Here is a 23,130-nt window from a genome sequence, read left to right as displayed (position 1 = left end):
TCTCTCTCTCTCTCTCCCCCCTCCCTCCCTCCCTCCCTCCCCCTGCTCTCCCTCTCTCTCTCCAGCCAAGTCATGATGTGTTAGTAAGGGGATTACAAGTAGGAACTAATGCACATGTGAGATTCAAGTTAAAGAACAGCCTTGAGCTAAATGAGAGGCACCATCCAGAACAGGATTTAAGTTTGAACAGAGACGAGGCAGAAGAATCAATGGTAAAATGAGACAGCCAAAGAACTGCCAATGAGATGGAAAGGGGCACCACTGAAGCACAGTGATATAAACCAAATAAAGGAGTTTCAAGGAGTCCTCAGCAGCCAGGTATTTACTGAGAGGTGAAGCAAGGCCTCAGAGCTAGCCAGTGTGAGCACACTGATGACTTGCCTGAGTGTTTGACGGAATGGTGGCAGCGAGAGTGGAAGTGGGATGGGTCTGTTAGGCAGGAGAGAGTTGTGATTCTTCTGGGTTTTCAGGAAATAAGGTGCAGGACGTAGCTTTTCCTGTTGGTGATAGCAACGTCTGAGAGAATAGTTTGAGATGAGATTTTTAAGATGTGTAGGTTATTATAGCTTCTAATTATGTTAATGATGTGGGGAGGGAGGGTCCTTATGTAGGCTAAAGAGGCAAAGGTGTGACCTTAAGTCTGGTCTGATTGCTGTCACTTTTTCTCTGACATTAACCGAGAATGGGGGAGATGTTGGAGCTTGAACACAGATCAAAAAGAACTAGGTCCCATGGGTATCTAAAATAGCCATCTGAGGTTAAAATGTCCTCAGTATGACACAGCTGCTTTTTTTTTTTTTCTCCTTCCTAGCTACTTGATTCTGAGAATTCAGGTAAAATGTAGTTTATTTGGTTTTGAGTACTAACGTAAATGCAACACAGTTGAGGTATGCATGATGATGGAAATTGAACCTTAAGGCTGGGTGAAGGAGATTATAGGTTGGAAAAATGGGGTACTAGAGGAAGATGATGGACTGTTGAGGGTAATAGGTAGTTCGATGCTTGGAACTGGGCTGAAGTTTCATTGTTGGTACTGACCAGCTCCAGGTTTGTCAACAAGACAACAGTCTTGGAACTGAGGTCTGTACACTGCATCAGTGAAAGGATTATGGTAGGATAATTTAGAGACAATACCATTACGAGCTCAGTTTTGAGCTAATGTGAGTTTAGGTCATTATAAAATATCTTTCATAGCATTCCATGTCCTTGGGCATGGTTCAACATAAATGCTTGAAAGGTTAACATAGGAATTCCATCATTGGGCCCAAAGAAATAAGAAAATGGATTTAAATTGGATTACAATCCTGATTGAGTCATGGTGGTTTGTGAATGTGCTTAGGCACTTAAAATGTGTTCCAGTCAGACCCCTAGGTTAAATATGTATAGTAGTCAATTCAAACTGCCTTTAGTGAAGGAAAGTGGTGAGAATGTCAGGCTCCGTATTCTATACCAGGGAGCTTGCTCTCTAATGAAATGCTCAGTAACTGAAAGATCAGTTATCTCATTATCCTCATTACTGTATTCACAAACATCCAAGTTGTAATTGCTGTGTAAATAATTCTGGAATCAAGCCTGGGGCCTCACACATTAGACAAAGTGCTCTATGGCTGAGCTAATTTTCAGCCCACAATAACAGTCATGCTGTGTCCAGTTCCTGTCTTGGTTCTGATAGGTAGCACAGCTTTGGAAACACAGCTCCGTGTTAGCTTGTGGGTGGCATGGATGAAAAGCTGCCTCTTCCCTTTCATCTTGATAAATCTGGATGGGATTCATATTGGTCCTATGGAACATAAAGTCTTAAAACCGTATTTTTGAGACTGTTGTCATCACTGAGAGGGTTTTTTTTTTGTTGTTGTTATTTTTGTTCTGTATATGTACAAGTAAGGTAGTCAGAAGCCAGTTAGACAGTTGTGAGCTGCCATGTGTGAAATGAAAGGGTCCTCTGGAAGAGTAGTCAGTGCTCTTAACTGCTGAGCCATTTGTCTAGCCCCAAGTGTTTTTAGTTTTAACTAGCCTAGTATTTCTAGCTAATAGATGGTTATTTGATTTTGGATAAGCACTCTTTTATACACAAGCTAATATTGAGGACCATACTCAGAAAAGAACCTCAGAAACTAAAGAATTTCTAAAATGTTGAGCAGTGTCACTTATTAATTAGCAAGTGAAAGAAACACTAGAAGAGCCGTATTATAAAGTTTTTAATAAAATTCCCATTATTTATTTCTCCATTCCTTAAAAACAAAGCCCCGTCTGCTGGTCCCACTTCAAAGCACTGCACTAACAGGGCAGCTTGTTCATCCTGCAAGCTGGTCTATGTTCTCTTCACTTCTGCTTGCCAGATGATCTTCAATAATTTTTGCAAACAGATCCCTCTTCAATAGATTATACGCAAGAGGTAAAAGCTGACCAGCAACTTTGTGAAAATACTAAAAAGCAAAGAACATAACATCAGGGTGAGAAAATGGCAGGTACAGCTGAAAAATACATGGGAACACACCTGTGCAACAAAGTCCACCCAGTTGGCCCTAAACATGGGCCATGTCCCTGCTCTTCTGCCCTAAAGACAACTGTTCACCAAGTCCTGAAAGGAGCTCAGAGGCATTACAAATTGAAGTTTCTCATGGTCCATTAATTTTATCAACATTTTTGTCCCAAAGTTCCATTAAATGCTTTCTTCTTAACTATTTGTATTAGTTAAGACTTTTTAATAGACCTTGTAATAGGTATGACAAATATGAGGTTACAAATCTCTTCATCATTTTTTAAACAATTTTACATATGTCTTTTACCTAAATGTGCACCACATATTTGACTTGTGAGTGCCTGTGGATGCTTATAATAGAACTGGGTCCCTCTGGGTGTTCTACCCCACGGAGCCATCTCTCCAGCTCCTCCCCTTTAGTCTCAGCTCATTCTCTACCATGTAAGCATTTCTTTCCTGCTTAGAGTTCAGGCTCAGGTTTACTGAATGGTTTCACAGCATTGCTTTTACATACACCCTAGCAGGAAACCCGGTAACATTCTTTTGTGAGAACTAGCATTTATTTAAGCACGTATTCAGTGTACCACATCTTTTCATTTCTCATGTAATTTTTTTTTTTTAATACCTACTTCATCAATGGCATTTATGGTTAGGTCCTTTGTGACAACTATATCATTCTGCTTGTGTAACACTTTGGACACTTTTTACTGATAACTAGAAGCCAGGAAGAAAGGGGCCATATGATGCTTTAAACAGGGGTCTCAGTCAGGGTTCTTGACCAGTCGGATCAGTTTGTCAGGAACCACCCTGTAATTCAAAGTGGGGGACAAGGAAACACTAACCTGTGATCAAAGCCGTCTCGTCTGGATGACTGATGCATGCTGGCTTAGTCTTGCTCCTCAGGATAGTCTATAAAGTGGTGGCATTCTTGCCACATGGCAATGTTAATGACAGCAGGGCCACACCTCTGACCTACTCATATAGTTTGCATTAATACTAACTACGGTGGCTCCCAAGCATCTGCAGTTTGTGAATCCTTTACTTAGACACTGGAATGGGGCTGCCATTGGGAGCCTGGAGATGGTGCCCTAGCAGTGGCTTACCAAAGGTACAGTGAGGAGCATGCATGTGCCCATGAGAAGGCAATTTTACAGGTGGGAAAGGGTCAATGATAGACTACTAGCTCCAATATTTTAATTAAAATACTTGAAAACAGTATTTAAGACGTGGTAGTAGATGACACCCACCCCAAAAAAAAACAAAAGAAAGGGGCATATACATTTCCACATCCATATCCACAAGCCTATCCAGACCCCGCAAAGATGGCGCCCCCGAGATACCGATACACAAGCTGAGTTCAATATGACATTGAGGAAGTAATTCTGCTTATTCACCTTTGCCTCAATATAAGATTTCAAATCGTTTTAGAACTTTTACTTTCAAATCACTTCCAAAGGTTTGGAAATAGGAGCTGGATCCCCCCCTCGGCAGCTGGAGTTGAGAAGATAAGTAACCGTGAGTTTGTGTATTCAGTACTGCAGAAGGAGGAGCTTTACTCACATGAGAGCCATAGCAAAAGAGGTCCATTCCTAATTCCAGCCCCATGCCATAATCACACTCATCATTAGCAAACTGCACAAAAGTCATCATCTCCTGAATGGGAGCGAATGCTTTCAGTCTCTCCTCGTCGCTTGCAGCGTCGACAACTGCCTTGCAGATTCTCTTAAGGTCAGCTGAAAAAAACCATGATGTAAAGATATCAACTACAAAATCACACAATCATCTTTAATGGGGGATTTTAAGTAAGGCTTTTCTGTATGTCTTCTACTAACTCAACTAATGCCATCTTATTAATCCACCATGAAAATGTCTGTCATGTTACTTCCGTTCTGATTCAAGCAGAAGCCTGGGCACCAGGAGCCAGAGCCCCTAGGCTTTCCCAGAGATTGATTATCTCTGGCTTCAGGGAACAGACAAGACAGATCAGTGAGAGAAATATATAATTCACATTTAAAATAGCCACACTAAAAAAACGAGAGGGCTGGTGATAGGGCTCTGGATTATAGGCTCTGGTACAAAGGCCAGGCCACCTAAGTTCATTACCAGATTTCATGAGGCAGCATGAGGACTAATCACCAAGAGCGATCCTGTGACCTCCATATGCACCTCAGAGCATGTGGTGATTTCTCGCTCCCACTCTCCCCTCCTCCTCCCACACCTCCCCCATTTTGGCCCCCCAACTAAAAATAGTTGAAACTAATTTAACCCAATATGCCTAATGTAGCACTATTTCAACGTATAATCAATATAAAAATGTTTAATGCTGGCTTAACTTATAAATGTAAACAAATTTAAATTATGCCATTTGTCTGTGGCATTAGCCACAGGTTAAGTGTTCAGGAGCCATTTATCAGCCAGCTTCAGTTCCTCTATAAATTCCTACTATAGCAAGCCGGATGAAATATAAATCGCGCCAAAACACATCCCAACGTACTGGCTGTATACACCACGTAAGAATTAAAGCCTGGCAATTACTAAGCCCCATCGTCCCGAGGAGCAGGCAGCTATGTGTATGAAGCAACAGTACTTGCTTTCCTTGAGGAGATACTAATTTGGATTCTCTTTAAATTTTATGTCCACAGAAACAAAAATATAAAGAATGACAAGGGGGGCTGAGGGTGGGGGGATGGAGGGTGGGGCCTCACAGTAAAGAAACAGAACATATGACTCCTTTTCAACAGTATTAACTTTGTGTAACTAAGTATTTCTGTATGACTGCATGAAGAATTAGGAGTATGAAAACTAAAATGTTCACCAAGACTAGTGTTTTGTGACTGCAACCAAATGCAGTCATTACTAGGTCAAAGGTGCTAAAGAAGGTTAGAAAGAAAAGCTATTGAATGGGCTGAGTCCCTTAGAGTCTCCAAAGCACTCACCTTGCTTGGAGCATTGGTGACATCACACTGAGTGCTCTATAGCCCTTCACATTACAGACACCCTATGAACTAAAGACCACTGCCTATTTTGCAGATGAAAAAGATACAGCTTGGTCACACTAAATAGCCTGTTCAATCAAGATCAAGCTAGGAAAGCCTGAGTTTGCTCGTAACACCTACCTATTTCTCAACACAAGAGAAAGCTTTCCCCATGCTTATATACATACATGCACATATTTCCACAGGGAACACATTACCATCTGTTTCAGGGAGCTCTCGGTAACCAACATCATTTTTATCTACTGGAACAACCAAGCCTGCACCATGAAAAGTCTTTGTCACAACCTAAATTCAAGAAGAAAACAAAACAAATGACCAAAGGGAAAAAAAAGAGACCATGCAAAGAGAACCCAAAGAACAAAAGATCTACCTCCCCACCTGCACACACACAAACCCTGAATGTTGTCAAAACAGAGCATCCAGAGACATTATCTTAGAAAACCTGGATCTTGGGGAGAATAGATTGTTTTAAACCAAAAGTCAAACGTTTCAAGTAATTATAAAATAAAGTAAGTGGATTAAATGAATCATGCTAGTCATTTTTTAAAAAATATTTTCTATTTTGTTTATTGATTGATTTTTTAAATATTTATTTACTTATTTATTTATTATATGTAAGTACACTGTAGCTGTCTTCAGACACTCCAGAAGAGGGCATCAGATTTCGTTATGGATGGTTGTGAGCCACCATGTGGTTGCTGGGATTTGAACTCAGGACCTTTGGAAGAGCAGTCGGCGCTCTTAACCACTGAGCCATCTCACCAGCCCATGCTAGTCATTTACAAGTTTGTGTTGATACTTCAGAAAACCACCAGACTTGTTACATGTCCGAATAGCAGTCCTTGTTAGATAAAGACTCAGGGTTTGAAAAGAAGAGACAATAGGGTAGAATCTGTAGAAAAACAACAGAATTCATCAAAACGGCCAAATTCAGACTCCTCTTTTTGAACTGGGAAATTCAGACTCATTAATAAACTCCCATAAAGCAGCTAGTGCTTTTATAGACAAATCACATGGCCTGTTTAAGCATTCATCTTCAAAGATGAAAAGAGACCCAGCTCTAGGTGCTACAATCACAGCCTTCTGAGGAACATGCTTTGAGCATTAGCTTTACATCATTTTCTTTACTTCTACATTCAATTATTTTTACTTTTAGCATTATCTCAGGCTGGCTTTAATTTTTTTCAACTTGTTCATTTTATGTATATGGGTGTTTTGCTTGCATGTGTGTCTATATAACACTTACGTGTCTGGTGCCTGCGGAGACCAGAAAAGAACAAAAGATCTGCTGGACCTAGTTACAGATGATGGTGAACCTTCATGGGGGTCCTGGGAATCCAACCCTGGTCCTGTGTTCTTAACTGCCAAGCCATCTCTCCATCCCCCTGGCTAGAATTCTTGATGATTCTGCCTTAGTACTGGGGTTACAAATATGCACTGACATACTAGGTCTTGGTATTTTCTAGTAAAATATCTTCAGTATTCCACTGTGTATTTTAGTGAAAGCTTCCAAGACAGAAGAAAAATACAGTCCAAAAGTGACCTCTACTTTTTTTTTTTTTTTTGGTTTTTCGAGACAGTTTCTGTGTAGCTCTGGCTGTCCTGGAACTCACTTTGTAGACCAGGATGGCCTCGAACTCAGAGATCCGCCTGCCTCGGCCTCCTGAGTGCTGGGATTAAAGGCGTGCACCACCACGCCTGGCTGTGACCTCTACTTTTAAAGTCTTCACCTAGCCCAGGTATGTTAAAGGCCACACCCCTCCCACTCTCCCATTAGCCCTCCCTCCACGTCTTCTATCAGCCTTTGCTAAGCTACCCCAGAGGGCAGAATGTTCAGAAGGAATTTACAGACATGGAAAATGGTTTAGAAAAAGATAGTTTACAGCCTTATGTCTTAATATTTACACAGGATTATCTTAGGTTGGCTTTCAGTCTTAAATGTGAAAACAAAACTAAAATACTAGAAGAAAGGGGAAAGTTCTGCTCTGTACAGATTTCCTGTGGGACAAATGCCATGACTCACACAGACTGCATTTCAAAGTAGTCCAAGGTGCCACGTACTCGCAAACACTGCTGCACTATACACTGCTGTGAGACACTCAGTACTACAATGCAGACTGTATGCTCATATGCTGCACTATACACTGCTGTGAGACACTCAGTACTACAATGCAGACTGTATGCTCATATGCTGCACTATACACTGCTGTGAGACACTCAGTACTACAATGCAGACTGTATGCTCATATGCTGCACTATACACTGCTGTGAGACACTCAGTACTACAATGCAGACTGTATGCTCATATGCTGCACTATACACTGCTGTGAGACACTCAGTACTACAATGCAGACTGTATGCTCATATGCTGCACTATACACTGCTGTGAGACACTCAGTACTACAATGCAGACTGTATGCTCATATGCTGCACTATACACTGCTGTGAGACACTCAGTACTACAATGCAGACTGTATGCTCATATGCTAGGGCAAAGTCACCAGCATACTACTGGAACTGAGTTCTCAGAAACAGGAAAGTATGAATTAAATGGAAATCTCACAGTAACATTAAGAATTATACATAAATTAAAAAGGATATAAAAGGGCTGGAGAGATGGCTCAGTGGTTAAGAGCACTGACTGCTCTTCCAGAGGTCCTGAGTTCAATTCTCAGCAACCATATGGCGGCCCACAACCATCTATAATGGGATAAGATGCCCTCTTCTGCTGTGTCTGAAGACAGCTACAGTGTACTCACATACATAAAATAAATAAATCTTAAAAAAAAGGGATCTGAAAAGTGTCAACAGGGAAGGAGAAAAGTCAAAATTCTCTTTTAAATGGTTTACCTTGTATTTATGTTACTATCTTTTAATGAAAAACAAACACTGAATATAGACTTGGGAGGAGTCAGAATAAGCACAACAAGAAACTGAAGTTTCAACCATGAAGGAAACACATGAAGAAAAGCAGTAAGGTCTGTGAACTAAGGTATAGCTGTTAACAATAAAACAAGGGTCTTCTCAAAGAACTTGCTGACCATCACATCCACAGATGCTCAGTACTCCGGACATCTTCAGAATACATAATAGTAAAGTGAGATACATGTCTCTTTCTTCTAGTAAGAATTTTCCTTGACAGCCAGTAAGGTAAAAGAAGACTATAAAATGTTAACTGTCACTGTAATTACCTCACATTTAGAAACTCTGGTCTGTAGGACTACAGACAGAGTTACTAAGAGAGTGGCTGTGATTCATGCCTGCCACTGAGTCAAGAATAAAGAATGAAGCAGGTCTTCAGTAACTAAGTACTACAAACTTTTCACAGTACCTGTTAACTCAGAAATAACAAGGACTTCGTATGGCTTAGCATGTTCAGACCAACCAGCTTCAGAAGACAACAGTGAGAGAAGAAGCAGGAGAACACCAGCCCTCACTTGCCCAGTAGTTAGGAGGAATGCCCACAAAGAGAAGTTCTCTCACATATCTGTAGACTGATTCTGACATCCATTGCTGAAAACCCAGAAGAACCCCTAACCTGAGAATTCCTTGCTCCTTTACAAGATACTCTGTCATACTGCAAGCTCGAGGGAATGCTGATAGGGTCAAGGAGGATTCAGGAGGAAATTAGCAAATCTTAACCCATACTGTTTCTAGAAAGAGAACCTTTGAGGTCTTAGTTAAGTCTCTTAAGTACAGAACTGCACCACTACAATACCTTGCACTAAAACGAGAACTCAGCCACCAGACAATGAAGTTCAGTATTAAGCACAAAGCTGCTTTTCTCTACCTTTACACAATGGCCAATACAACAAGATTAAAGGACTACGATGCATTATGCAACCACAGGAACGGGCTCCAGTTACAGGACTCAGGCGGCACGCCAATGTGCACATGCAGGAGCCACCTGACCCCAGCTAGGGACATCCCAGAGTCCCTGGGGGATGGCATACAGCTGTCCTTAGGACAGGACTAGAGAAAAGTACGTGGTGCAGGTGGGGAGGAGCCCAGGGCAGAGCACAACAGTCGGATGAACACGTGCGACCCTACCTTCTTATCTCTCTGTCTCATCTTCACGGTTCTCTGTTCCAGTGAGTATCCTAGTTTTCTGGCTGCTTCTGTGAGTTTTTCATCTATGTTTTTCAAAATGCTAATTTTCTTTCTATCTGTTACTTCTTTGAGTTTTTTCATTAAAAATAATCTGGAAAAGAAGCAAAAGCTATTGTTACACTGCTGGCCTCTGTCTATACACAGAAGTCAAGGAGCTGAGACAAAAACGTCAAGTTCCATATGATCCTCTCCAAGCCCTCACAGGCAGTCAAACAAGGCATAAGAGAGCCAATATGAAGCTGGAAGCACAGAGTGAGCCCGCACGCCTGGACTGTGTATATTCATTGCAAACACGAGAGGAAAACCATCGAAAAGCGGAGGCGGAGTTTAAGTCGTACTGCTGGAAACTGAGAAATGGTATTCTGCCTGGAAGGGCTGGCTCAAGAGGGAAACACAAGTGTGCTGTCCACAAAAAGGATTTGGATTTTTATAACCCTCGTAGCAGGCCCCTGGAATGAACTATTTGCAACCTACCCTAGGAAATTCAGTAGTCATTCAAGCCATATAACTCTTCAGTCCTCTTTACATATCAGGAAACTGAGGCACAAAAGGTAGTAATGATGGACTGCATGTCATGGAGACCCAAACCACAAACATCAGCACATTCTCATTGCTTAATTTAACCACCATGGACTGTGTATATCAAGAGATCTACTAAGCACTAGATCTGGCCCTGTCAAAACATGAACGAATCTTTTCCTCAAGCTCGCTCAAGGAGGCTAGGAGGCCTTCAAATACCCTGGGTCTCTCCCTTAGACACATTCCTTCACAGAAGACATCCCCCCACTATTCCAAGTAAGGTACTGTGCAGCCACCAAGACCCTTTCCCCACCAAGCTGTTGTGAGCATCTCAATACCACTCAAAGCTACTAAACACGCTGCTAGATGATATTTAAAGGCGTGCAGCATGCAAACCGACCGAAGCAGTGATCACAGCCACTTTGTTAGACCCACTGGAACGCCTGCACGTCTGAATAAAGCTTTACCCATGCATCTTTTTTTTTTACAGCCTTCTGGAATGATTATTTAGAACATATTGGCTCACAAAGTTATGTAAATCTCACGTTGAAACTTCTCACTCCACCAAGTTCATCCCATTATGCAACACGAAAAACATCTCATTCATGACTATTAGGATGTTCTAGGGAAACGCTCATCATGGTGGTTACTAGCCCTTCCTATCTTATTTGTGCTAAACATTCAATTTTAGCAATGACACCAAATATAATTGGCAATTCCTTTGGATTGAGAAAATGTCTGCTCCTATAACTTGTGCCCAAATAAAGTCTGCCAATCACTACCCCTCAGCAAAAGTCAGTGAAAGTTCAACTCACAACTCACAACACTTCAATGTCCAAAAGTGACTCCTACCTATTTCCCATTTCCTCACGCAGGACATACTGGGCTGCAGAGAGAGATCTAATGCGCTTGGAGGCATGCATTGCTGATGTCTTTAAACATATACGCAACAATGAACAATGCAATTCTGCGCTAACTTAGTGTCAGTATGCTGAATCTTACAAGCATGCCAACAGTACCACCAACAGCAACCACTACCTTTGTGCCACTGGTGCACAAACAAACAAAAACCCAGAACCCATTGCATTACTACTTTGTATCTAAGGTGGTATGGACTACCACAGGTCCATCAGTTCGAACTATTGTAGCAGTTAGTTTTAGGGAAAGAAAGCCGAAAGACAAACAAAAATCACTTCTGTTGTGTAAAGACCAAAATCTTTGAATATAGATTATTTTCCACATGCATTAGACATGAAAAATCAGAATCATCCCATTCTCTTACTTGCCCTCTTCACACCAATCATAATCACGGCATTTATAGTGCTTTTATTATATGATTTATATAAAATATAATTTATAATGCAAATGGTTTGTATTTATTTGCCTTATCTTCCTTACTGCTAGATGTGGTTTCTAGAATTTGTTTTTATCAACAATTTATAATAATAATGCCCTGAGTTTGGTTCCCAGCACTAGAAATTTAAAAAGAGATATATTTCTATGCTAAGGGAACAGCACGATATAAAAGACACTGCCCTTGTCCTTGTGGGGCTTACACGCTAGCACAGGAGACAGACCATATGCCAGTAAACAACTACAGTTTCTAATACAGACAATTCCAGTTTAAGCTGAATGACAAATCTTAAAGGTTTAGAAGAAATGTTACTGAGGCCAAGGATATAACAAGTAGTAGGCACTTGCCTAGGATGGTCATGACCCTGGTTCAGTCCCCAGTACTCAAAACTAAAAATAAAAACCAACAACCCAGGGGAGAAAGAGAACTTATAGCAATTACAAATCCCGAGCAGATTTTACGTAAGACTCAAGTCTTACAAGAGAAAGAACAGAATGCTGCTGTCATCCAGGTACATCAGTGTATATACACCATAGAACAGTGGTCACCTTGGACTGACTTGGTTTGAATCCTTTAATAATAAATTATACTATTAAGTCAGGGGGACATAAAGCCCTTTACAGTCATACAAAACATGGTCTAGCTATTTCAAGTGATAGAGATTAACCTGTTGAATTACAACGTACACTGCATACCTACTAACGAATGACTTCAAATCATGTTTGTGGCCAATACCAATTGGTTCACTCAGCTGGATTCTGACCCCTCCTACATAGAAAACTGGTGCATTTCTCATGCTATTTTTAGCTGATTCCGCATCAGACCTGGCTGACCCCAAGCAGAAGCACTTCTTTCAAGTCTGAAGGAAGGAGTGGGAAGTAGCAGCCATGCTTCCTTATTCCTACTTCATATAAGCTGTAGGGGCAGATGGCAGGGCAGCAACTGTTCTGGTATAACTATACATCAATGCTATGGCCTACAGCAGCTCATTGCCCAGCCTCTGGATAACTGCAGAGACACTCGCCGATGATGAGAAGTAGCCTTGCAACTGTTATCCCTGGAGGCTCAGCTTGTCGCAGCAGCCATTCCAAGGATTCTGTAAATTCCTTACTCCTAAAAACTTTCCAGTTTGAACTACATTGCTGTTGGTTCTTATAATGAACTCTAAATGACACCGTTTAAATGTGATGTTTAGTAGAGAAAAAAAAACCCTGATTTTTCCCTGGGGCATCTGAAATGAAGATCAAACACTTCTTACACATTTTTTTGCACTGCACAGGATGAATTCCAGAGGTTCTGACATGCTAAGAACATGCTAACAGCATTCTCTGCTTCAGGTTCAGAGCTCACCCTAGGACCCAGCAATATGTTCATTAGATAAGCAGTTCCAGAAGGTTTTGATGACAAGCAGCAAAGCTGTATAAGGACAACGAGTGAAGAGAACTGAAATCAAACTTTTCCTTACTTGATGGCAGCAAACACATTGTCTCCATTTTGAATAATTATACAATTTTTCTTTGCTTCATTTGTACCCACGTATACAGGAAGTTCATCAGGAGAATCCCTGTTTTAATTAAAGATAATAAAAGTTTAGCTATCCATAATTTATAATGCCAACAAGCAGAAAATCGGGTCTACAGACAAACTCGTAGCTGTAAAAAGTAGAATAAACTTGCTAGGCTTAACCTCCAAGTATCTTTAGACTGTCTACAATAAAGCTTGTATCAGAACCTACAGCTAAGCTTTTTAGTACCTAATTTTTACTTGAATAATGAGAAATAAGGAAAGAAAATCTGTCAACATAGTATTACAAACAACTGCTGGTCACCTTCACTTTAGAGTATATTAAGAAAAAAATGCAGGAGAGAAAAGTGAAGTAAAAGTGAAAGGAAACAGGACAGATATAAAACACTGAAGCATCTTAATCATGTCTGTATCCCACCCTTTTATTTTAAATTAAAGAGACTAGTAGAGAGAGTCACGGTTCTCGGTGGAGGTTCTAGCAGTCCATCAGTGCCAAAGCAAGAACAAAGCTGTCTGAGCCGCCCCCAGCCCCCAGCCCCAGAGTTCTGTGCAGCGCTTCTCCCTAGCCACAGTCATCCTTTCTTCTGCTATTTCACCTCAGCTTCAGGTCCCAGCGTCCTCCGGAAGTGGACAGAGCACTTCTCACATTGCCCTATCTGCTGACATGCTTCGCTTAGTTCTCACAGCAGTCCTATCAAATGTGTGCAAGACTTTCTGTGCACGGAGTCACAGAAAGTCACTGACTGGCATCCTGCCATCAAGATAAGGAATGGCAGGACCAATCTGTGAGTCCTCCAGCCCCTGGAAGTGCAGGGTGTAAGTCAAACTGCTGGTCTACATTATCTTACTTGGCTGCAAAGTTCTTCTGAACCCAAAACAAAACAAAACAAAAACAAAAATAACTCAAAAACTTTATAGTCAAAGAGAGAAAGAAATCCAGGAACTTTGGTGTAAAGAGTTCACCAACCCACGCAGGCTAAAGAGGTGGAAGGTAGCCAGAATAACAGAGCGACCATGGAGGCACTGGTAAGAGGAGAAGGAGCCTTTCAGCCTGGATGCCAGTGACGGTCCACTGAGACTCAGTAATAGCAGAGCAGCTGTATTTTAGAGAAGAGAAGAGCCTTTACCTGAAATACCCCATGTGGTACTGAGTTTTATTATCTCCAATAATAATGGTCTGGAACTCAGGAGGGTCATAGTAAAACCTCCAGTGAAGATTACAGTTCAAGCCTGTGGGTTTTTTCTTCATTTTATGTTTCCCAGCAAGGATATCATAAGGACCCACTAACCGAAGACCCAGGCTTGTGGCAAGCGCATCTATAAGGAAAATAAGTTTATGAGGCAACACTTTGTAGAGGCAAATAGAAACTAATGCCTTTCACCACGGTGGTATGGCTCTTTTCCTTTCTCTCTCCACCCTGCTCCCCCTTTTGGAGACAGGGTCTCACTATTAGCCCTGGCTAGACTAGAACTTTATATAGACTAGGCTAGCCTGGGAATCCGAGAACCACGTGATCTGTGCTGGGACTGCAGGTGTGAACCATCATACCCAGTTCTAAAAGATTCTTTTCCTTCCTTTTCCTTTTCTTGAGTCAGGGTTTAATCTATACAGCCCTGACTCTTATAGAACTCACCATGTAGATCTGACTGGCTTCAAACTCAGAAATCCACCTGTCTCTGCCTACCAGTTCTAAATTATTCTTAAGCAGTTGTTTTAAAGAACACTTTAAAGTCTGTAAAAATGTTTTTACTCAATGGAAAGGACATCAGTTGAACAGAAATGTAGCACTGAATTTATGCTTTCCCCCTTAAACTTACTACTGCATTAGCTTACGCTTAGAGCATTTCTGCCTTTCCTTGGCCCCAGCCAAGCTGCTGTGCACCCTTCCAGGCCTAAAAGCCATGCACTTACCTTACCTCACCACTATCTGCTATAGCTACAAACATACAGGTTAAGGAGACAACATAGATTAAGGATAGAAAACAAAACCAAACCAAACCATTCCCTTTCCTTCTCATGAGCTGTCACTCCAGGTCTTTAGACTTCCAACTTCAGAGTGTCTGCAGCTTTCCTAGGAGGGTTACAAACACTGAAGCCATTTCCCTCTCCCTGTCTCTCTCTCCAGTAAATAGCCTTGATGCAAATTCTTAGTTTACCTAGTCCATTAAGACACGTTTATAGACGTAAAATGACAATATATGCACCCGCTCACTTTCCTTAATTCTGTATTCCTTAAATGAAGGAGTGTCCTGAAACTGCTTGCCTTGGCCAATAGGTGACAGTAGCATATTTAGCATTATGGTTTGTATATGACCTTAAACCAAAGCAGCTCATGTATGGAAAGCACAGTCCCCAGCTAATGACATGAGTGTGACTAATGGTTACATGACCTTGAAGGGTTCATCTTATCCCAGGACTCTTGCTCCCTAATGCTCTTTGCTTCCTGTCTGACATGAGGTAGGCACTTTCTGACACATCCTCATGACATAAGGTATCACTGACCCCAAAACAATAGAGCAAACTAACCATAGTCAGAAACTTCTGACCTGTCCCTGTCCTCCTGCTGGGTAAAACCATGATGTAACGGACGCTGTCCTCCTGCTCGGCTGTCTTTTCACATCCCAGCAATGAAGTTGACCGACAGAAATATTAACTTGTTCTCTGACTACATACCTCACTCACTAGAAAGAACTGTGGGAATGTTCTTTTGTCTTCTCTTTATTAAGATGGTCTCACTGTGTATCCTAGGCTAGCCTGAAACTTACTCTCAAACCAGTATCTTAATTGCTGAGACTATAATAGGCATGTCACCATGTGTGGCTAAAACCACTTTCTCTATGAGCTGTTTCTGTCCTTCCTCCAGTTTCCTGTCATCTCTTGCAGTCACAGGAGCAGAGAGAGACTAGACAGACTCACCAGCTGGCTTTTCAGGATCAAGCTCTTCACAGAACTTCCAGAAATGATAGAAATCTTCAGGCAGTGAAAGCTTATAAAGATTTTCCACTTCTTTTCGAAGGTCACTGGAGACATCAGCCTCAGAAAACTTACTCTTCTTCACCTCAACTGTCTTTTCACACTGAAATTGGCATATGAAACTTAAGTCCTCCCAACGAACTTCAACAACCACCCTTGCACACCAATATTGCTTACTGGCCAGTTTATGGGCACCATACACATTTTCCTAAATACCTTATGATTGTGAAGTGTGTGTGTGTGAGTGGCTGCTGTTGAGGCTAGAGGAGAGCACTGATCCCTGGAGCTGGAGCTGGGAGTTGCCCAACAGAGTGGACACTGTCCTGGGTCCTCTGCAAGCCCAGTGCATGCTCTTAGCTGCTGAGCCATCTTTCTACCTCCATTTTAACATGTTCAAACAAACAAACAAACAAACAAACAAAAGCAATAACAAAAGCATGAGCTCGTGATACTTAAGTAAACTCCAAGAGATTCTTTTGTGCAAAGAACACAGTTTACACGGTGGTCAAAAAATACCACCCAAAGCATGTCTCTAAATGTGCTTCTCCATAGCAGAGACAAACAAACCAAGAAGAAACAAAGGGAAAATGTAAAGCTGTCATAAAGGCATAAAAGTTTCAGCTCTATTTTGGTACCAAGATGCCATCACATCATCAGGCCTTTCACTTAAACAGACTCATCACGCACACCAGAAGCAAACGATCACAAGTAACTGGATACAAAGGACTTATCAGATAAAAGCTGTTTCTGTTAAGTACAAGGGCACACACCTGTCATGTTATTACCCAGCAACCATAGCACTTAAGAGGACTGCCTGAGCAAAGCCATCGTCGGATACATCTTTAAGAACAAACAAAACGAATGTACAATGGCACATATGCATGAGTAAGCCAGGATGAGACCAATTTCTTTGTATTCTAACCTAAAACATAAATAATGGGGGAAAAAAGCTGTTTTTTCAGGAACTCCAACCATAGTTAGGTCTGCACTACTTACCACAATCATTACTACCCTTCCACTTAAAACCAGATAACTTCCTTTTGACATTCCAAACAAAAAGAGAGGAGAGGTATGGTATAGTTAAGGATCAATATGGGAATATCCTCTGAGCTAAAAACCATGTCTTTCGGAAAAGGCTTTGTAATGCTAAGATTTGCATCTCTAGCACCCATGCAAATTAAAGGTTAAAGGATGCTATTGGAAACTGGCTCAGTGCTACCAAGGCAACTTGCTTACTTTGCGTATCTGTCTTGTTTTCTAAGTACAATCTCTTTCTTTCTGGGAACTTAGATCCTTGTGGTTCTGAATCCAGGCGAAACTCGGCACATTCTACCCGCAGCAGGACCAGCGGCACCTAGTGCTGCAGAGGCTAAGGGATACAGCTCAACGCCGCCCAGTGCGCGGGAGAGCTGCCCTCAGCAAGCCAGTGCCGCTAGAGTCGGCATTTCTCACCCAGGTGTTGATAACTACATGTTCTCAGGGGTCCAACCATATGTATTGGTAACTGTCATTCCAAGCCTACACACTGTATGTACAAGTCAGGCATCGGGTAAGAATTGTTTTTGACAGCACTGTCCTTAGGAGGTTGAAATGCCAGCCAACAGGAAAATAGATAGTTACAGGGCTTTCAAACACTGGGGAACAGTAACTAAATGAAAGAAAGAGAAGTACAGTTAGACAACATGGCTCAATCTTTGTATGATGTTCAATTAAGAAAACCCCCCAAGATTAGATAGATGTGTGGTGGTTTTAAACAGAATAGCACTTATAAATTTGAGTACACCAAGGAATGGCAGTACTGGGAAGGACTAGGAACTGTGGCCTTGGTGGAGGAAGTGTGTCACTAGGGGATAGATAAGACTTTGAGGTTTCAAAAAGCCCATTCCACGCCCAGAGTCTCTCCCTTCCTGCTGCCTTCCAGTCTAGATGTAGAACTCTCTGCTTCTCCTGCAGCATACCTGCCTGCCTGCTACCACGCTTCCAGCCGTGGTGATAGTGGACCGAACCTCTAAAACTGTAATCAAGCCCCAGCTAGGCACTTTTTTTTTTTTTTAATGGTCATGGTGTCTCTTCACAGCAGTAGAATACTGACTAAGACAAGATGTACCATAAAAGCTTTTTAAGGAAACAACAAACTCTACAAGAAGGCAAGGGTAACTCCAACTTCAGGGTGATAGCCACAGTGACTAGAAGCGGCAGGAAATGCTTAGGCAAAAAGGAAAAGGCACCCAAATGGGTAGATGCAGAACTGTGGGAGTGGTTTTACATACAACGTATTTGGTCACATTGTCCCCTTCCCTAACTCCACATGACTTCAGGGACTGAATTCAAGTCATCAGTACTATTACTCTCTACGTCATCAAGCTGGACTTTGTTTAAGACAGGTCTATTGTAACCCAGGCTGGTCTTGAACTTGTAATGTAACTGAGGAGGACACTGAACTTTTGGTCTTATTGCTTCTGCCTGACAAGGCTGTTCTCTTTAAACCACATTTTTAACTTGGTGTTGTGAGAAAACACAACACAACGAGAATAATACCTATGTTCGCCATCCACTGGCCGTTAAGCCTTAGCAATCGCCTCACCCTACCCAGTTTAAAACATAGCTGGTGTCACTTTTGTTAAACGTTCGTTTCCCTGCTTAACTTCTCCCATTAGCTACTGTATGCTTAAGGAACCCATGAAATCATGTAAGAGTCCAGACTGGCCAATCTATCACTCATCTGAGAACCCGTATCCCTTACACTTCCAGGTCAGGCTACCAAAGTAGCCGGGCAGTGGTGGTTCGTGTCCTGGAGGCAGAGGCAAGAGGGTCTCTGTGATTTGGAGGCTACATATTGAGTTCTGATCTACATATCAAGTTCCAGGACAGCCGGGGCTACAACATAGAGACTGTCTTAAACAAAAGTCTTTAATAACTCCAGGGCTTGTTAATTCCAGCATTTTCTTTTACACACCTGCGTTAACCCCAAGCAAAAAAAAAAACGAAAGGTGAAATGTTTGTTCGCGTGTGCCTCGCCGCCCTGGCAGCTCCTCCAGTTTCCATCAGCTGGTTAGTAAGTGAATGAGTGAGTGAGTGAGTGAGTGAGTGAGTGAGTGAGTGAATGAATGAATGAATGAATGGTCCGTCCGCTGGCTGCAGAGCTTCGTGGGAACTGGGCTGGCGCTGGAAAGGAACGACTTCCCCGGGCCATTGCCCCGCAGGGCGGCCCTCGGCTCCTCCACGGCCCATAGCGTCCCCATACCCAGCGCATCCCGCCTCGCCTACCTGCGGTCCCGCCCCGGCCGTCCGGCGCTTCCCGCCACCGCCAACCATCCCGCAGCCGCAGCGAGCGAGCCAAGGCCCGCGCTCCTGCCGCTTCCGAGCGCCCGCTAGTGCTTCCGGGTTCAAAAGCCGCCAATCCGAGCTGCCGCTTAGCCACTCAGAGGCGCCAATTTAGAGACCAGGCTCCGCCCCCTGAGACGGAGGAGGACGCAAGGCCCGGTCCGCAGACCTGGGGTGGCCCCGCCCCCCCGAACGCAAGCACCGCCCCCTGAGCTACATCCGGGGCCCCGCCCATTGCCTAGCGCCAGCGTGCGCTAGAACCTAGACTATATGACTATTGAATTTGGGTTCTTAAGGAGCGATAAACTTCGTCCTCATATGCTCAAGAGAGATAGCTTTAAGATGCTGCCTCACTTCAGCCTTTTCGTTTTCTTTGTTTCTACTCATTTAAAGAATTAATTTTTTGCACTCCATCCCTTTCTCTCTTTTTTTTTTTTTTTTTTTTTTTTTTCCGAGACAGGGTTTCTCTGTGTAGTCCTGGCTGTCCTGACTCAGAAATCCGCCTGCCTCTGCCTCCCGAGTGCTGGGATTAAAGGCGTGCACCACCACCGCCCGGCTTCCCTTTCCCTTCCTATTGCACTATTGTCTAACACTAAGTAAACCTATCTTTTCTCTTTTCTTTACCTCCCTCCATTTCCTTCCCTTTATCTTCACATCCTCTCTCTCTCTCTTTCTCTCTCTCTCTCTCTCTCTCTCTCTCTCTCTCTCTCTCTTCTCATTTCTCTGTTCTTCATTCCTAATACAATTCGTTTTTTGTTTTTGTTTTTACAAATCTTGGCTATGCTTAGTGTAAGCCCTGTACCACGAGCAGCTGCAGCACCCCGAGCCAGTTTAAAAAGGCACACTGTCAGGCTCTACCCAGAGCTTAAAAATCAGAATCTGACTCTCAGGAAGAACACAGTTTGGAAGACACACTCCTCCACCACCTTCCCCTTCTCTTCCTTATTCACAATTTGTATACTCTCATTTTGTGGAACATATCCTTGGTTTTAAACTTATTTTATTTTTAGTTATATGAGTGTAGATTTGTAGATTTGTGTGTGTGTGTGTGTGTGTGTGTGTGTGTGTGTGTGTGTGAGCGCGTGTCCCACAGATGGCAAAAAAAAGGCATCGGATTCTCTGGAGATAGAGTTATAAGTGGCAGTGAGCCACTCGACGTGGGTGTCCTGCAAGGGCAGTGTATTACTCTTCACCACTGAGCCTTCTCCTCCGGTTTTGAGGAGCACTTCAAACCAGGGGCACAGCTGCTCCCTTGCTGTAACTGGGGCGGGAGTGAAAGAGAAAATAAAAGACCTAAAGGTCGCACTCCCTCCATCCTCCTCCTACCCCACTCATGTACTCATCTGGTACATGTTTCACACCAGCTGAAAGAATTTCAGCACACCTAACAATACTTGAAAAGACTGTGATAATATAGGCTAAAGTCTTTAGAGAGCTGTTTGAAACAAGAGTGTGGAAAACAGCCAATAACCCATACTTGGGATTAGAATGTTTGTTTCCATATGACCTTTCATACTAACCTTTATCTCATTCACAATCCTAACCAGTGCACCTCTTAAACTACTTTATAATCTCATTTACAAAACGAGATTCTTTAAAATAAGCGAATCCATTCTTTTTACATTTAATTTTAAAACTTTAATCTTTGAGGCTGGTTATAAATTACATTATTTGAACAATGTAATTTCAAAATCTCTATCAAATATAGATTTTTTTTACAAAAAGACATTAAAGCACATCTCTTTCTTATCCTGTTTTGTTTTTGTTTTTATTTATTTGTTTCATTTATTTTTGTTTTATCTTTTTTTTTTGTTTGTTGGTTTGGTTTGTTTGTTTGTTTTGGTCAAGTTGACCTAGGGTCACCTGGGAAGAACCTCAATTGGGAAAATGCCTTTATCACATTGCCTGTAGGCAAGTCTGTGAGGCATTTTCTTGATTAATGATTGATGTGGGAGGACCCAGCACCCCGAGGGCTTTGGTACCCCTGGGCAGGTGGTCCTAGGTCCTATCAGAAAGCAGACTGGACCAGGCATGAAAGCAAGCCCCGTGCTCCACCGTGGTCTCTGCTTCAACTATTGCCTCCAGGTTTCAGTGTGAGTTCCTGAGTTCCTGCCCTGACTTCCCTTCATGGTGGAGAGGAAAGGGCTTATTTCTTCTTATAATGCAAATGTAATATCTTTTTAATTACTTGTTTTGTATTGGTATTGAGTGTACCCCTTGGAGCCCAATAGAAGAAAGGCTGGAAATCTGAATAATCTCAGAGTGTGTCCTCCATGTAAACAGGTTCTCCAGGGAAATAGCCCATAGACATTCATTCTTTGTCTGTCCATTTTGTCTGTCTATTCACCTATTCAGTTCACATGATGGTCGAGAAGTTCCACAGTTTTCTCCAACTTGGGAACTCAAGAAAGCTACTTCTGTAGTTTGAAGCTCTGGAATCCAGGATGCTGGTGCTTAGAGTGGAGTTTTGGGCCTTAGAAATGAAAACTATAATCACTGAACACAGGAATAGAAGGATGACAAAGCTCGAGAGTTCTAGCTGGGGAAAGGGAATAGAGCAAGGGAAAAAGAACAAGAGGAGAAAAGGAGGAGGAAGAGGAAGAGGAGGAGGAGAAAAAAGAGACTTTCGTTTTATCCAGACCCTGAGTGGACCTAATGGTGCTCATTAACACATATGAGGATAGTCTGTTTTATTCTGTATTTTACATACTTTTTATGCATTGTCATCTGGAGTGATGCTAATGAACTTTATATTACATGAAATTTCTATGATGACATCAGTACCCAAGATAAACAACTTAGAGAGAGGGAAGGGGATTTCTTTTGGCTCAGGTTTTCCATTCATGTAGAGAGAATCTCTTGTGCACTGTGTGGAAGCAGCGGCTGTCAATAAAAAGCTGTTAGCCTATTCAGCTTCGGCAAGAAATAGGAAGAAGGCATTCCAGCAGGGAGAGAGGATTCTGGGATGAGAGTCAGATGAGGGGAGAGATTTGCCCCAAATGTTAATGGAGACAGAAGCACGAAACTGAGAAGAGGTAACCAGCCCTGTGGCATTCATAGAACAGAATAAACAAGTTAAGTTATAAGCTAATTAGGAACAGGCCCTCATGTATAGCCTAGGCATTTATTAAGATACAATTCAGTCTCAGAGTTGTTATTTGGGGAACTTGAGTGTGGGTGGGAAAGCCTGTGGTCACATGTTCACTTAGCTCAGCTCTGTGTTTCTGGGTCTGTAGTAAAGCAGTCTATCATGGTGGAAAATGGCAGTAGGAGAACGTTTCTTGCCTCATGGCAGCCTAGAAGATGAGGTAAAGTAGGATGGTTCTAGGACATGATGGACTCTTCACAGCCATATCCCCAGTGACCTATTTCCTCAAGCTTCCCCAATTTCCACCACTTCCCAAAAATGCCATTGAAATCTAATTCGCCAGGGGATTAACCTCCTGATTAGGTTAGAGTTTTCAGTATCCAATCAGATCTGGCAATGACCCACAGGGGTGTGCTTTATTAGTCTCCAGGCATCCCTGAATACAATCCAGCTGGCAATCAAGACTAGCCATCGCAACGTCTGTCTTTAAAATGAAAGTAGGAACATTAACTGCTGGTTGCCAGGGCGTCTGATTTCCTCCAGGTAATTATGACGTCATGTACACTTAAGCCAGACGGACTGATTCAATAATCCCAGTCACTCAGGAGGCCTGCAAATTTAAAGAGTGAGTTCAAGGTCAGTCTATCCAACTTAGTGAGACGTTGTCTCAAACTAACAAAAAAGATGGTGACTTAGGCTCAGGCTATAGTGCTGGCCAAACATGTGCAAAATGAACAATGAAATTAAAAGATGAAAAAT

At 42.3% G+C, this 23,130-nt stretch overlaps 1 protein-coding gene across 17 annotated transcripts; it reads right to left on the bottom strand.

Annotated features, from left to right (window-relative positions):
• Window positions 1-2,182: 2,182 nt before the first annotated feature.
• On the bottom strand, window positions 2,183-19,371 carry Hpf1 (histone PARylation factor 1). 17 transcript variants are annotated; one of them, XR_378914.4, is made up of 8 exons: window positions 19,227-19,371; window positions 15,903-16,062; window positions 14,113-14,302; window positions 12,927-13,025; window positions 9,529-9,679; window positions 5,646-5,763; window positions 3,325-4,215; window positions 2,183-2,426 (listed from the first exon to the last, which is right to left on the bottom strand). XR_378914.4 is itself a non-coding variant. In NM_001379027.1 (8 exons), exons 1-8 carry the CDS (start codon window positions 19,272-19,274, stop codon window positions 2,295-2,297), a joined length of 1,071 nt encoding a protein of 356 aa, NP_001365956.1. In that variant the 5' UTR covers window positions 19,275-19,335; the 3' UTR covers window positions 2,183-2,294. The 17 variants fall into 17 exon arrangements, 7 of the variants coding, with proteins under 7 accessions (NP_001365956.1, NP_082575.1, XP_006509575.1 ...); NR_166424.1 differs by having other exon boundaries at window positions 5,676-5,763; window positions 19,227-19,335; NM_001379027.1 differs by having other exon boundaries at window positions 4,043-4,215; window positions 19,227-19,335.
• Between the last annotated feature and the right edge of the window lie 3,759 nt (window positions 19,372-23,130).

The sequence above is a fragment of the Mus musculus genome, chromosome 8, assembly GCF_000001635.26.
Source record: "Mus musculus strain C57BL/6J chromosome 8, GRCm38.p6 C57BL/6J".
NCBI lineage: Eukaryota > Metazoa > Chordata > Mammalia > Rodentia > Muridae > Mus > Mus musculus.
Note: the sequence above shows the minus strand (reverse complement) of the source record. Positions and strands in the feature narration are given on the sequence as shown.